The sequence below is a fragment of the Balaenoptera physalus genome (assembly GCF_965194825.1).
Source record: "Balaenoptera physalus genome assembly, chromosome: 3".
NCBI lineage: Eukaryota > Metazoa > Chordata > Mammalia > Artiodactyla > Balaenopteridae > Balaenoptera > Balaenoptera physalus.
This window is the reverse complement of record NC_138890.1, coordinates 62,411,641-62,427,251: the sequence shown is the minus strand read 5'-3', so window position 1 is coordinate 62,427,251 and position 15,611 is coordinate 62,411,641. Positions and strand designations below refer to the sequence as shown.

The window sequence follows — 15,611 nt, the reverse complement described above, 5'->3', positions numbered from 1 at the left end:
GTCACCAACATACTGTACACCAATCTCTCCCTCTCTGACATCTTGGTATGTGTCATGTACATCCCTTTTACTATCATCTACACTCTGATGGATCACTGGACATTTGGGGATATCATGTGCAAACGCACCTCCTATGTGCATAGTGTCTCCATATGCACATAGGAGGTGTCTCTATGTCCATACCTCCTATGTGCATAGTGTCTCCATATGCACAGTGTCTCTGTGTCCATATTCTCACTTGTGTTAACTGCTGTTGAAAGATATCAGCTGATTGTGAACCCTCGGGGCTGGAAACGCAGTGTAGCTCACGCCTACTGGGGTATCACATTGATTTGGCTATTTTCCCTTCTGTTGTCTATTCCCTTCTTCCTGTCCTACCACCTCATCCATGAGCCCTTCCAAAACCTCTCTCTTCCCACTGACCTCTACACCCAGCAGGTGGCCTGTGTAGAGAACTGGCCCTCCAAAATGAACTGGCTCCTCTTTACAACCTCCCTGTTTATGCTGCAATATTGTGTCCCTCTGAGCTCCACCCTCATCTGCTACCTGAAGATTGTTATCTGCCTCCGCAGGAGAAATGGGAAAGTAGACAAGAAGAGGGAAAGTGAGAGCTGGGTCAGGGAGAACAAGAGGATCAACACGATGTTGATTTCTACTGCGGTAACCTTTGGGGTCTGCTGGCTTCCCTTGAACATCTTCAAGGTCATCTTTGACTGGTATCATGAGGTCCTGATGAGCTGCCACCATGACCTGGTATTTGTATTTTGCCACTTGATTGCTATGGTTTCTACATGTATACATCCTCTGTTTTATGGCTTTCTCAACAAAAATTTCCAGAAGGACCTGGTGTTGCTTATTCACCACTGCTGGTGCTTTGCACCTCGGGAAAGATATCAAAATATTGCCATCTCCAGTATGCACACAGATGAATCCAAGGGATCATTAAGATTAGCTCATACATCAAGAAGTATATAAAAACTGCTAACACTTAATGCTAAAGCCCTTCTTATGTGAGAGATGGAGAGGTAATGGCTGGGGATAAGGCAAGATGCAGAAGAAGCCAGAACTAAAAAAATTTCTTAAAAAGCAACTTTATGCTAACCAGTTTTGCTTTAGGCCAGACCTATCTGTCTCATATATCCACCCAATACAAACACACACACACACACACACACACACACGTGTGTGTGCACGTGCACACATCACTCTTTTCTCTTAGAAGAAGAATAACTCACACACCTAGCTGCCATCATTTGTGACAAAGAATGACAGTGAGAAAGCAAGAGAGTCAAGGAACACTGATGGCTGGGGAACAAAATTCCCAGATATTGTTATTCAATAGAATATCCACAAGAGTTATTACTAATGACGTGCCCACTGAAAACAATACTATATATATCTCCTTAGTGCTGAAGCAATTCCACTTTCAGATATAGAAATTGTAACTTTCAACCATGTAACTATTCAACTAATTAGCAATGTCAGAAAGACCCCTATTATAATTTACTAATTAGCTAACTGAGTTTGGATTGGAAGTGGAAGGAATGGTTTTAACTTAACATTTAAACTAAGTATTGTAATTATAATTAATTCACATGCCTGAGTCAGATTCTCTAGTTTACGACAACAGTACATTTTCTTCACTAACAATGCTATTAGTGCCACTAGAACTGGTCACAAACTCTTTAGCACTCCAATTATGCTCAAATCACATAAACTAACTTATTAATGGCCAATGTAGATAGAGCTTTCATTACAAAATGACTTTTTATCTCTAATTCTTTATGTATATTAAGTAGGGCTTATTATGACTCTATCATTGGGTCTGATGAACTTCATCAGTAACACTCTTAAAGTTAGCTCCAGATTTTTTAAAACCTCTTGCATATCTTATGACTTAAACATTTAAAAAATATCCCTCATCCCTACAGAGTCACTTAAATAGAGAATCAGCTAGATTGTCTTCAAAAAGGATACTAAGCTACTGTTCAAATTAGCTCAATGACTTTTACTAAATGATGACAGGCTTTATCTCTTCCTCGGATACATCTCCCTATTAAACTGGGGCTGCAGCTTATTTGTATGTTAAAAATGTAACCATATTTTCTTCTTTCTTTTGAATAAAAGGTAATGTTTCTCTAAATACCTGTGATTTTTCAATTGTGTGTGTAGGTTTTTTTCCACATTAATCTCCATATTTTCCCCTCCTGAAAAATCTTTTCTCTCTCTCCCCTTCCCCCCTCTGTCTCTGTTTCTCCCTCCTCTCTCCTTCCCTCCATCTAGCTTTTCCTTCTCTTCAGGATTTCTATTCTCTCTGATATATCATTTTGGGGAAAATGAACAAAAAAAGCACTGCAGGATACCCAACAGAAATAAAACGTAACAGTATCACAGTATTAGCTGCAAATAAAAGCTCTTATCTAAAAACCAACTTCAAATGGTGTCAGTTTAGAATCCTAAAGGTACAGCTGCATCCCCTTAGCCCAGAAAACAGCTCCCCCTAGATACTATTTCTATCTCTTCTGACAGACAGTGGTTAATATATACTATAACTAAGATCCAATGCGATATTTTACTTACTTGGTAAAGATAGAATGATTCTAGTTTCCATTACTAAACAGATTTAGACCAAGCCACTGAAAGCAGGAAAGGGCTTTCATCAAACTCTGATACCATCCTCTCCCCTCACCCAAACACAAACACCTGGGCTCCTCTAACCCTGGCACCCCACCCCGAGCATTCACAAGAGATCTCCAATCTGTTCCTAAATATTATAGTGCTCTTTCTGGCTCCATGATAAGAACTATTTCCTTCTCCAATAAAACTGTTCTGTCTTTTCTTCTGAACTTTTCTTGAGCTTTAATGAAACAAAAATCACGAACGACATAACTATCAATTATAGTCTTTTGCATTGCCATTTGCAGCAACATGGATGGACCTGGAGATTATCATACTAAGTGAAGTAAGTCAGAAAGAGAAAGACAAATATCATATGATATCACTTACATGCAGAATCTTAAAAAAATGATACAAATGAACTTATTTACAAAACAAACACTCACAGGCTTAGAGAACGAATTTATGATTACTGGGGGAAATGGGGGGGGAGGGATAAATTGGGAGTTTGGGATTGACATGTACACACTACTATATTTAAAATAGATAGCCAACAAGGGCCTACTGTATAGCACAGGGAACTTGGCAAAATATTCTGTAATAACCTAAGTGGGAGAAGAATTTGAAAAAGAATGGATACTTGTTTGGGTATAACTGAATCACTTTACTATACACCTGTAACTAATACATCATTGCTAATCAACTATACTAAAATATGGAATAATTTTTTTAATTAAAAAAAATAGTAGTCTTTCTTGGGTTTATTTTTTCCTCAAAAAAGTAGTGAATTAACTGTAGTTTTAATGCATGCTTTTACCTGTAAGGGATTTTCATTCTTTTTTTTCTTTTAACATCTTTATTGGAGTATAATTGCTTTACAATGGTGTGTTAGTTTCTGCTTTATAACAAAGTGAATCAGTTATACATATACATATGTTCCCATATCTCTTCCCTCTTGCATCTCCCTCCCTCCTACACCCTCCCTATCCCACCCCTCTAGATGGGCACAAACCACTGAGCTGATCTCCCTGTGCTATGCGGCTGCTTCCCACTAGCTATCTATTTTACGTTTGGTAGTGTATATATGTCCATGCCACTCTCTCACTTGGTCACAGCTTACCCTTCCCCTTCCCCATATCCTCAAGTCCATTCTCTAGTAGGTCTGTGTCTTTATTCCCGTCTTGCCACTAGGTTCTTCATGACCTTTTTTTTTTTTTTCTTAGATTCCATATATATGTGTTAGCATACGATATTTGTTTTTCTCTTTCTGACTTAGTTCACTCTGTATGACAGACTCTAGGTCCATCCACCTCACTACACATAACTCAATTTCGTTTCTTTTTATGGCTGAGTAATATTCCATTGTATATATGTGCCACATCTTCTTTATCCATTCATCTGTTGATGGACATTTAGGATGCTTCCATGTCCTGGCTATTGTAAATAGAGCTGCAATGAACATTTTGGTACATGACTCTTTTTGAATTATGGTTTTCTCAGAGTATATGCCCAGTAGTGGGATTGCTGGGTCGGATGGTAGTTCTATTTGTAGTTTTTTAAGGAACCTCCATACTGTTCTCCATAGTGGCTGTATCAATTTACATTCCCACCAACAGTGCAAGAGGGTTCCCTTTCCTCCACACCCCCTCCAGCATTTATTGTTTCTAGATTTTTTGATGATGGCCATTCTGACCGGTGTGAGATGATGTCTCATTGTAGTTTTGATTTGCATTTCTCTAATGATTAATGATGTTGAGCATTTTTTCATGTGTTTGTTGGCAATCTGTATATTTTCTTTGGAGAAATGTCTATTTAGGTCTTCTGCCCATTTTTGGATTGGGTTGTTTGTTTTTTTGTTATTGAGCTACATGAGCTGCTTGTAAATTTTGGATATTAATCCTTTGTCAGTTGCTTCGTTTGCAAATATTTTCTCCCATTCTGAGGGTTGTCTTTTGGTCTTGTTTATGGTTTCCTTTGCTGTGCAAAAGCTTTTAAGTTTCATTAGGTCCCATTTGTTGGGATTTTCATTCTGACAGATGGGAGAGCACAGGTCTATAAGTAGCTACTTAGGAAGGTATAATGAGAATATAAACCAAGCGTCGTGCTTACCCAGTGGAGGTAAAATGCATTTTTGAGAGTAAACAAGGAAAGATTTCAGGGAAGTCTACCATACTGTTTCTGCAGCATTTGTGGATGGTGCACACCAATTGGTCTACTACTGAACCACCTGGTGAATGAAATAAGGCCTCATTTTCTCACTTGCCTCTCCCCCAGTTGCCAGGTGGGCCTGTATTCTCCCTGCTAGGGATCTATCTGAGACTGGAACTTGACGATGTTTGCCTGATAGCCATGCAAACACAGTTCCCACTAGCCAGTGCTCCAAATATCTGTTCCTCTGTCTCCTGACCTCAAATCATTTTGGATTGAGAGTAATTTCTCTTATCTTTAAAAGTTTCCAGAAAAGATGACTATTAGTGGGATGTACATGTCTGCCTACTGAACCAGAGCTGAATGAGAAAATGCTAATACATCCTGCAATGAGTTCCCTCAGTTTTCTCTCTGACCATTTCTAAAGATCCCCCAGATAATTTCTAACAGAGAATCAACAACATAAATGATCCAACATAACGAATACCCAAATGTGGTTTAAATACGTATGGTGCATATTTTTCTACAATGGAAATGTAATATTCTGAAAAAGGTGTAAATAACTTGACAGAGCAACAAGCATGAGGCCTCATTTTTGCGTGTGTGTGAGTATTTTCTCCCATTCTGTAGGTTGCCTTTTCATTTTGTTGCTTTTAGTATTTCTTTTTTTAAAAATTGTCATTACTTGAATTGGGAAATTGGAATTGACATATATACACTATTGATACTATGTATAAAACAGATAACTAATGAGAACCTACCTATAGCACAGAGAACTCTACTCAATGCTTTTTTGGTGACCTAAATAGGAAGAAAATCCCATCCCAAAAAAGAGGGGATATATGTATACGTACAGCTGATTCACTTTACTGTACAGTAGAAACCAACACAACATTGTAAAGCAACTATACGCCAATAAAAACTTTAAAAACAAGCAACAATAAAACCCACTTTAGCTTCAAAATAATAAATAAACAGTCACTACTTTATTTGTTTATTTATTTATTTATTTTTAATTTTTTGGCTGCACCACAGGGCACGTGGGATCTCAGTTCCCCGACCAGGGATCAAACCCACGCCCCCTGCTTTGGAAGGCGGAGTCTTAACCACTGGACCGCCAGGGAAGTCCCATATTTTACTTTTTTAATTTAACTTTTATTTTATATTGGAGTATAGTTGATTTACAGAGGCTTCAATTTAAAGAAACTGTTCCTCACACTGTGCTAAGGAGGAAGAGTATATAATTCGTCAGCCCAGTAAAAAAGTCAACCTCTCTTCCTGTAAACTTTGTTTTTTGTAGAATAATAAATCAAGATAAATGTATTAAGTCCTCACTACGTCTTCTTTAGCAGTGTATTAGGTTCAGAATAAGTATGACACAGCTTTAAGAGTTTACAGTCTAGTTGAGGCTTTAAAGAGTTTACAATACACCAGAGGGGTAATTCAATGTCTTGGTTTTGAAGGCTTTCCTTCTGGCTAGGTTGAAAGCTGCCAAAAGGAAAGTTAAGAGTAAATGAAGGCAGAGTTGGTATCAAAGGAGGACTCACTTTTTCTTTATACCCATAAGTGAGAATATACTGGGGAAGAAAAGAGGAAGTATTCTAGAAGAGGGGTCAAGGAGGAGTATTTAACACTGATAAGCCCAGGAATTCCTAAAATCCTCCCTGAAGTCACCTAGGCAATAAACGTGCTCATGCAGTAAACTGGAGAAATGAGATGACGAGTGTTTCCAGGGGGTTAAGGAAGGCAAGGCAGGTCTGTTTCCCCTGTTACTGTGTCCAAATCAAACTCCTTGTCGATGCTGGGATAGTATTTGCCCTGCGGAAGAAGTGAAAGGATGTGTGATGCCAGTGACAGGAACACATCCATCTTCCATCTGGTCACCGACTGTTTCCTGTGATCCTCTGTTTTAGGTAGAGAAATCTGTTCTTCTCAACTAGACTGTGAACTTTCAGAGACGTTAACCTACATCTTTTATTCCTTCTATACCAGCCCCACACTACCCACTCAGAGTATTTAAGATAGGACTAGGCAAGGAAAAGCATTTAATACAGATTTTAAAAGTTATTTCTTAAAATACAAGCTAGGCAGTCATTACCCACAAATTATTGAATGCCTGAATGTTCTCAAACCTATGTTTTATTAATTATCCAATGAGAGTATAAAGACATAAGCCTAATTACACAGATTATAGTAATGTCAATAAACTACCAAAACCAGAGTGCTTTGGGACTCGGCTTAAACGTTTCTCAAAAATCTTCTCTAGGTCTTTCCCCGCCCGCTGCGGGCCTCTCTGGCCGGTGATTTGCCCGGGCGCCTCTGTGCACTCGGCCAACGGCCTCTGACAGCACCCACCCGAGCGCCCCAGGAGCTGGCGAGCGGCGGTCCTCGCCAGGGACTTTCAGCAGGCCCAGGGGGACAAAAGTGGCTCCAAATCCAGCACATGCATATTGAAGCAAGTTAAAGGATTTAATATGAAGCACAGAAACAGATAATGCCAAAAAGCAAGCAGTAGTTGGTACACATTTCTGGAAAAGCAGTTTCCGTGTTGTTTTGTACAACTCCAAAAAAATTCAGATCTGTAGGGGAATTATTGTGTAAAGTAAACTGAACTACAGGGAGGCAGTATTTTAATAGCTATTATAAATGTGTATTTACTGTATTAAAAATGAGTAAAAGAACAAGCAATGACACATCACTAGGAAGAGTGAGTGGGGCAGCATTTCCTTCTCCCAGTGCTGCTGAGATGGCGGAAATTAGTCGAATTCAATATGAAATGGAATACACCGAAGGTATTAGTCAGCGAATGAGGGTCCCGGAAAAATTAAAGGTAGCACCACCAAATGCTGACCTGGAACAAGGATTCCAAGAAGGAGTTTCAAATGCTAGTGTGATTATGCAGGTTCCAGAGAGAATTGTTGTAGCAGGAAATAATGAAGACATTCCATTTTCAAGACCAGCAGATCTTGACCTTATACAGTCAACTCCCTTCAAACCTCTGGCACTAAAAACACCACCTCGTGTACTTACGCTAAGTGAAAGACCACTAGATTTTCTGGATTTAGAAAAACCTCCTCCAACCCCTCAAAATGAAGAAATCCGTGCAGTTGGCAGGCTAAAAAGAGAGCGCTCTATGAGTGAAAATGCTGTTCGCCAAAATGGACAGCTGGTCAGGACTGACTCCATACCTGTGTTGCATGGTGGGTCTGCTGCCGCCACCTCTAACCCTCATCGTGACAACGCCAGGTATGGCATTTCAAATATAGATACAACGATTGAAGGAACCTCAGATGACATGACTGTTGTAGATGCAGCTTCATTAAGACGACAGATAATCAAACTAAATAGACGTCTATAACTTCTGGAAGAGGAGAACAAAGAACGTGCTAAAAGAGAAATGGTCATGTATTCAATTACTGTAGCCTTCTGGCTGCTTAATAGCTGGCTCTGGTTTCGCCGCTAGAGGTAACCTCAACTCTCAAAAATATTGTCTCAACAGCTGGAAATATAAAGAATTTGCAAACTTAAAAAAAAAAAAATCTTCTCTAATCTCCCAGGGCTGTTACGATCCCCCTGCTCTCGTAGTACCCCGTGTATAGATAGATACCATGCATAACGATGAAGGCCTGTTTACATCCACAAGACACGAACTCCTTGAAGGCAGAGACTGGGTCTTATTCACTGCAGTGGTTCCAGCACCAAGCATAGCATCTGGCACAAAGTTGGAGTTCAATCAATATTTGCAAACTGTAGATGTAGAATAAATCTAGCGATAACAAATCTTTGCTTGGAAGTGGTGTGTGGATCTGAATAGTAAGTGGGGCCTGTACTCCCTGAACTCAGTACTTAAAGAAACAGAATGTCAAACTTCTATCTGAAATATAAGAGCCAAGGCTCAGGAAATCTGCATGAGCCAGAGAACAAACAGAAACACCTTGGTTCTAGGGGAACCTCAAGGGTAAGGTGGATTTTTAAGGCTCACATGTTATTTGCAGATACAAGTTGTGCCAGTAAAAGTCAGCTAACTGGGGAGGTCCTGAGAGTGGAAGAAAATGCCCTACTAACTTCCACTTAACGAAGTTGGCAAAGTTCTTCGAGCAAACAGCTTTTAGAAATGAAAGGCCAGTCTTCCAGGGCAACCAGCCTCTAGGAGATTGGGACTCATTATGACTCTACTAGAAGAAAAATCAGACTCTCTATAAAAGGCCAAGGCAGGGCAGAACTTTGTCTTTTTCAGTGAGCCAAATTCTTCTTCTCCACCCAAAAGCAACAGTTACTGTGTTACTGATTTGGAGGCAGTCTTCCTCATCCCAGGATCCCAGAAGATGCCCTCTGCTTTTTTACAGCAGTAGGAGTCCCTGACTTCTAGACACTGTCACCAGACAATTGTATCCTGAGGATTCAAGTTTTACACCTTTCTATTCCCTGCAGTTTCTCAATTCAAAAACAAAGACAAATATTTTAATGTGTACATGGGTGTGCATGTTTATCCCCGGCTGATAGGACTTTTGTGTGACCTATCTTTACTTCTTTCTTCCTTGTTCCATCTTGCCTTCTAACCTCCCTTCCTCTCTCTTTCTTTCCTTTCCTTTTTTTTTAAATAAATTTATTTATTTAGGCTGCGTTGGGTCTTCGTTGCTGTGCGCGGGCTTTCTCTAGTTGTGGCAAGTGGGGGCTACTCTTCATTGCGGTGCGGTGCACGGGCTTCTCACTATGGTGGCTTCTCTTGCTGTGGCTCGTGGGCTCTAGGCACGTGGGCTCAGTAGTTGTGGCGCACGGGCTTAGTTGCTCCACGGCATGTGGGATCTTCCCGGACCAGGGCTGGAACCCGTGTCCCCTGCATTGGCAGGCGGATTCTTAACCACTGTGTCACCAGGGTAAGTCCCCCTCTCTCTTTCTTTTGGCCTATTTGCTTATCTGTATTTTCTAATATTCTACTAGGAACATACATTATTTGTATAATTTTTTCAAATGGGTGAGAAAAGGTAAAAACTTTTTTTTAATTATAAATTTATTTATTTATTTATTTTTGGCTGCATGGGGTCTTCATTGCGCACGCGGGCTTTCTCTAGTTGCAGTGGGCTGGGGCTAATCTTTGTTGCGGTCTGCAGGCTTCTCATTGCGGTGGCTTCTCTTGTTGCAGAGCACGGGCTCTAGGTGCACGGGCTTCAGTAGTTGTGGCACGAGGGCTCAGCAGTTGTGGTTCATGGGCTCTAGAGCACAGGCTCAGTAGTTGTGGTGCACGGGCTTAACTGCTCCACGGCATGTGGGATCTTCCCAGGTCAGGGCTCAAACCCGTGTCCCCTGCATTGGCAAGTGGATTCTTAACCACTGAGCCATCAGGGAAGCCCTGGGTCCCTATTCTTGAGGAATGCACTGTAAGCCAGACAATTACAACATGGTTAAGAGTTTAGAAAGAGGCAGAGTGGGACTATGCCTTTTCATCAGAATCTAATTCCCCAGCTCCCCCAAGAAACTGAGAGGGAGAGAGGGTACATGATCACTGACAAAAAGACTATACAGATTGGAAAATTTGCAAAGCTGTAGCTGAAGCCTGGCATCCCTGACTGGCACTGACCAGCAGCTCTGTCTCCTATACCATTAGGCCCTGCCAGTGTTCAGATGAAAATTTTCCAGGGGAATGGGTGTCTGAATGGTGCCCATGCACCTTACTACCCAGAATAAGCATGCTCTCAGCATATCAAACTGATGAGGAACTTCAGCAGTAGCATCACAGGCTCCTAGAGAGAGACAGGTACAAGCTAATCATGCCTGCCATAGCCATGGAACATTTCATGCAAGTTTTCAGGCAAAGCCCCTCCATACTCATATGTCTTCTAAAAAATACTCTCTCTCTCTCTCTGATTCCAGGGAATTGAGAAAGAAAGTACAAAACCAGGATTTCAGCTGCTTCTGGAAGAGCCAGGAGCTCTCAGAAACAGATGTTAAATCTAATTTTGGAGCCTAATAAAAATGTTGGATATCTAGCTTGTTAGAATGAGTCTGGGATATGGCTCATAAGTCAATGATTCAGTGGAACCTAAACCTACAGTATTGTGTGGAGGGACTTCAATTCCTCCACAGAGCAACTGGTGGGGAACAGCTCACAGATATCAGATGTTCACTCATCCTCCTGAGAGGCCACAAGGAGCAGCTACTTGCTCATTCATTCAGACCTACAATAAAATTGTCTCTGATGTTGGTAGGACATGGACTGTCAAATAATGCCCCTGGAAGCCAGGAGTCCTGGGACTCTTATCCCAGCTCCTCCAAGGACTTATTTTGTAGCCCTGAGCATGTCAGTTAACCCCTCTGTGCCTCAGTTCTGCCATCCATAGAAAGGGACTCCTGCTGCCTTCCTTTCTGGAAGAGATATAGAGATCACATTGGAATATTCACCCCCCTGTTTCAGAAGTTAACTGATGATATTGTTCCCAGGTCAGGAGGGATGGAAAGGAAAGTGGAAATACATTATCAAAGTATAGTGGAGAAAGCTCAAGTTTTGAGCCATCCAGCCCTGGGTTTGAATCCTGACCCAACCACTTACCAGCTGTGAGAAATGAGGCAAGCTTCTTTAACATCTCTGACCCTAGAGTTAAATATAATACATAAGACAGAGAATAATTCCTGTCTTATAGGACTGCTGTGAGGATTCAAGATAATATATGCATGGTGCCTGGCACAAGTAGGGACTGAAAATAGTAGAAATATTAAAATTTCTGACACCTACATAAGCCTGGAGGAGGTCACTCTTCTATAAATTTACCTGAGTCAGAACCAGCCCACAGATCAGAGAGTTGGGTTAAAAATCTATGGAGGAAAAAAAAAAAAATCTATGGAGGAATCTAACTTCCTAAAGATGATAGGAGAACAAAAGCAGACAATTTCACACTGCTGTCAGCATCCTTCCTCAACCCTCATCATATAGAAGGAAACTTTCCACCTTCACTCAGCCATGGCCTTGGTATCACTCTGACAAGAAATCTCTTGTCACCCCATGGGACCTGGCTTCATAACCTGACTACAGAATACTGCAGGGAAGGGAGACACAGGATGTTGCAGGAAGGGCTTGCAATTTTAAACATGTGGTTTGGGAAGGTTTCACTGAGGTGACATTTGAGAAAAGACCTGAAAGAAGTAAGGAAGTAAGACATGCAGACAGCTGAGGGAAGAGAGTCTAGGGAGAGGGTAGAACAAGTTGCAAGGGCCCTAAGGCAGGAGTATGTCTGGTGGATTCAAGGAACAGCAGGAAGACAGAAGCAGAGTGAGCGAGGAGAGAATAATAAGAGGATGGGGTCTGGGAAGGGAGAGCCTTCACATGTGGTCTCTGAAGTGACAGTCCTCCCTTAGGCCTCAGTTCTCTCTTCTAAAAAGTAGGCATAATGGTAATACTCAAGAATAGCATACTTGAAAGGGTAAAGTAAAAAGACAACATAGTAAACAATCTAATGGACTAGGAATCAGAAGACTTGGGTTTTAGGCCTATATCTACTCTAATTGGCTATGTGGGCTTGGGCAAGTCACTTCTCTAAGCCTGTTTTCTTATCTGTAAAATGGAACGATCTTGGTTAACACAGATTTTTCTAATCTGAAAAGTTATATTGTGCATAAAGTATTTTTCAACAAATGGCTGGAACAACTGGATATTCATATGCAAAAAAAAGAACAGTTATTCAATACCTCATTCCATATAAAAAGTCAAATTGATCACAGACCTAAATATAAAACTTAAAGTTATAAAACTTATAGAAGAAAACATAGGGTAAACAATTAAGAACTTGGGTTAGACAAAGATTTCTTAGATACAACACCAAAAACATGTTCCTTTAGAGAACAAATTGATAAGCTAGACTTCATCAAAATTTAAAACTTCTGTTCTTGAAAGGCACTGGTAAGAGAATGAAAAGACAAGCCAAACTGGGAGAAAATATTTGCAAAGCACATATCTGATATAAGACTTTCTGTCCAAAATATATAAAGAACTCTCAAAATTCAATAACAAGAGAACAAACAACCCAATTTTTTTAAATGGGCAAAAAAACTGAAGAGGGCTTCCCTGGTGGTGCAGTGGCTGAGAGTCTGCCTGCCAATGCAGGGGACACGGGTTCGAGCCCTGGTCCGGGAAGATTCCACATGCTGCCGAGCAACGAATTCTGTGCACCACAACTACTGAGCCCGTGCACGACAACTACTGAAGCCCTCATGCCTAGAGCCCATGCTCTGCAACAAGAGAAGCCACCACAATGAGAAGCCTGCACGCCGCATCTAGAGAAAGCCCGTGTGCAGCAACAAAGACCCAACGCAGCCAAAAATTAATTAATTAATTAATTAATTAATTATTTTTAAAAAGATAACTGAAAATAAAATTCAATATCCTTGAGTCTGGGATATTGAAAGCCCAGAACAAGATGATCAGCCACTATGTGTGCTTAAATGATCTTGTATTTTTAAGAAGGAAAGCTAAACTCACCCCTTGATCTTCCCAAGGTGGCCCTTCCATTCCAATTAAAACAGACATTTATTTTGTCCACAACATATGGTCACTACAGTCTCTGGGCCTTTGCCCCATGGTGCTCGTCTTCTGTTCTGAAAAGCAACCAGTTTTTTTTTATAATTAGTTTTTATTGTTTTTTTAAAATTTTTATTGGAGTATAGTTGCTTTACAATGTTGTATTAGTTTCTACTGTACAGCAAAGTGAATCAGCTATATATCCCCTCTTTTTTGGATTTACTTCCCATTTAGGTCACCACAGAGCACTGAGTAGAGTTCCCTGAGCTATACAGTAGGTTCTCATTAGTTATCTATTTTATACATAGTATCAATAGTGTATATATGTCAATCCCAATCTCCCAATTCGTCCCACCGCCCCCTTCCCCCTCTTGGTGTCCATATGTTTGTTCTCTACATCTGTGTCTCTATTTCTGTTTTGCAAATAAGATCATCTATACCATTTTTCTAGATTCCACATATATGCGTTAATATACAATATTTGTTTTTCACTTTCTGACTTACTTCACTCTATATCAGACTCTCTAGGTCCATCCACGTCTCTACAAATGACCCAATTTCATTCCTTTTTATGGCTGAGTAATATTCCACTGTATATATGTACCACATAAAAAGCAACCAGTTTTGATCCATAATTTCCTTCAAGGTCTAGTTCAAGGGTCACCTCCCCTAAAAAGCCTTTTCTCAGCAGACCTGACTCACATTGTGCCTCCCGTCCTCGGGGCCCCTCAGTGCCTGCACACAAAGTCATCTATTCCTGCTGCCCACCCCTTCTCTATTTCTACACATAGTACTCTGCTTCCAGGCTGCCAGCCTGTCCCTAACAAAACTGTGAGCACCTCACCAGCAGATTCAGGCCTTTTCATCTCTTGACTCTCCCTGAGTGTCTAGCATGGGGCCAGATCTACTTGCTAAGTAAAGAAAAGATAACCTAGAGAATTTCTATCAGCTAGAGAAGATTCAACCTTTAGAAATTACCCAAATTTCTCAAATCCTAATATATAACAGAATTGAGATTCCCTTTGTCCTATTAACCTTGCCAGAGCAAGGAAATTAAAAATTGGTATACAAGAAGGAAAAAGAAAATACTTATTATTTACCTTCTCATGAGTTCACATTCAGCATCTGTTTTCTTACAAAGTTCCAAACAGCATCACTGTTTACAATTACTAAGAGCCGCATTCATCAAGTAGATACACAATATTTTACTGATCATTTCTGAGGCTAGATGTTTAGATCGCTTTAAAGTATTATATGATATATGATATGATATTACATTACATTATATAAGAAATGACACTGTGATCAAATGACACTGCGATAAAACTTTGACTGTGTTTTGGATTATTTCCTTAGGATAGATTCCTAAAAGTGGATCTGTCAGGTCAAAAGTTGCGAACATTTTTATTATGCCTGATGTATACTATAAACCCATGACAAATTCTTAAATACCTTTTGGCTCTAGGATATTATAATTCTACTGCTAAGAAATGGAAGCCCCCAATGGTAAACATTTTTTAAGGCAGGCAGAATAGTAAAAGTCAAGAAAGCAAGACTCTGAAATCAGATTGCCTGAGTTCAAATCCCAGTTCTATCACTTGCTATCTACATAGACATAAACAAGTTACTGAATCCTTCTGAGACAATGTACATAAAGAACAGGGTCTGGCATGTAGTAAGGGCTCAATAAATGTTAATCATTATCATTGCTTTTAGATTACCAAAAGAAGATGAATCTATAATTCGAAAAACCAAGAATTATCCTCAAATAATACAGAGGAAATAAACATAAAACAAATGACAAAACAATACTCCTGTACCTAGAACATAAGTAAGCAGGTTCATTTACTGTGAATACTATTTACACTACTGTGGTTATTAATTACATATAAATAAAAATAAGTACCATTTTATTGAGTGCCTATTCTCTTTAAAAAACTTTACATACACTGTCTCATTTAATTTAATCACCACAACAACCCTGTATGGTGGTAGTATTAATAACAATGACAATGATAGCTAATAATTTCCAACTGCTGATTATGTGCCATGCATGGCTGTAGATAATAATTTATTAATCATTATAAAACCTATGAAGTAGGGCTTTTCATTTTACTATTTTCCTCATTTTACAGACAATATAATTGACGTACACAGAGGTTAAAGAACTTGTCCAAGGTTACATAGCTAATAAGGTAGATATTATTCTATCCACTTTATAGTTAAGAAAACTGAGACTTAGGGACTTCCCTGGTGGTACAGTGGCTAAGACTCTGCACTCCCAATGCAGGGGGCCTGGGTTCAATCCCTGGTCAGGGAAATAGATCCCACATGCTGC

The 15,611-nt window shown here is 40.0% G+C and overlaps 1 protein-coding gene and 1 pseudogene across 2 annotated transcripts; both read left to right on the top strand.

Annotated features, from left to right (window-relative positions):
- Positions 1–200: 200 nt before the first annotated feature.
- LOC309657353 (neuropeptide Y receptor type 6-like) lies at positions 201–6,958 on the top strand. Its single transcript, XM_082454674.1, has one exon. It carries the CDS (start codon positions 208–210, stop codon positions 973–975), a length of 768 nt encoding a protein of 255 aa, XP_082310800.1. The 5' UTR covers positions 201–207; the 3' UTR covers positions 976–6,958.
- Positions 6,959–7,300: 342 nt separating this feature from the next.
- Positions 7,301–8,353, top strand: LOC309657356 (mitochondrial fission factor pseudogene; annotated as a pseudogene). The gene has a single exon. The product of its transcript is annotated as a mitochondrial fission factor pseudogene (transcript).
- Positions 8,354–15,611: the final 7,258 nt, after the last annotated feature.

Coding starts and splice junctions, on each gene's coding strand:
- LOC309657353 (XM_082454674.1), top strand. CDS start 208: ATGCACAGTGTCTCTGTGTCCATATTCTCACTTGTGTTAACTGCTGTT.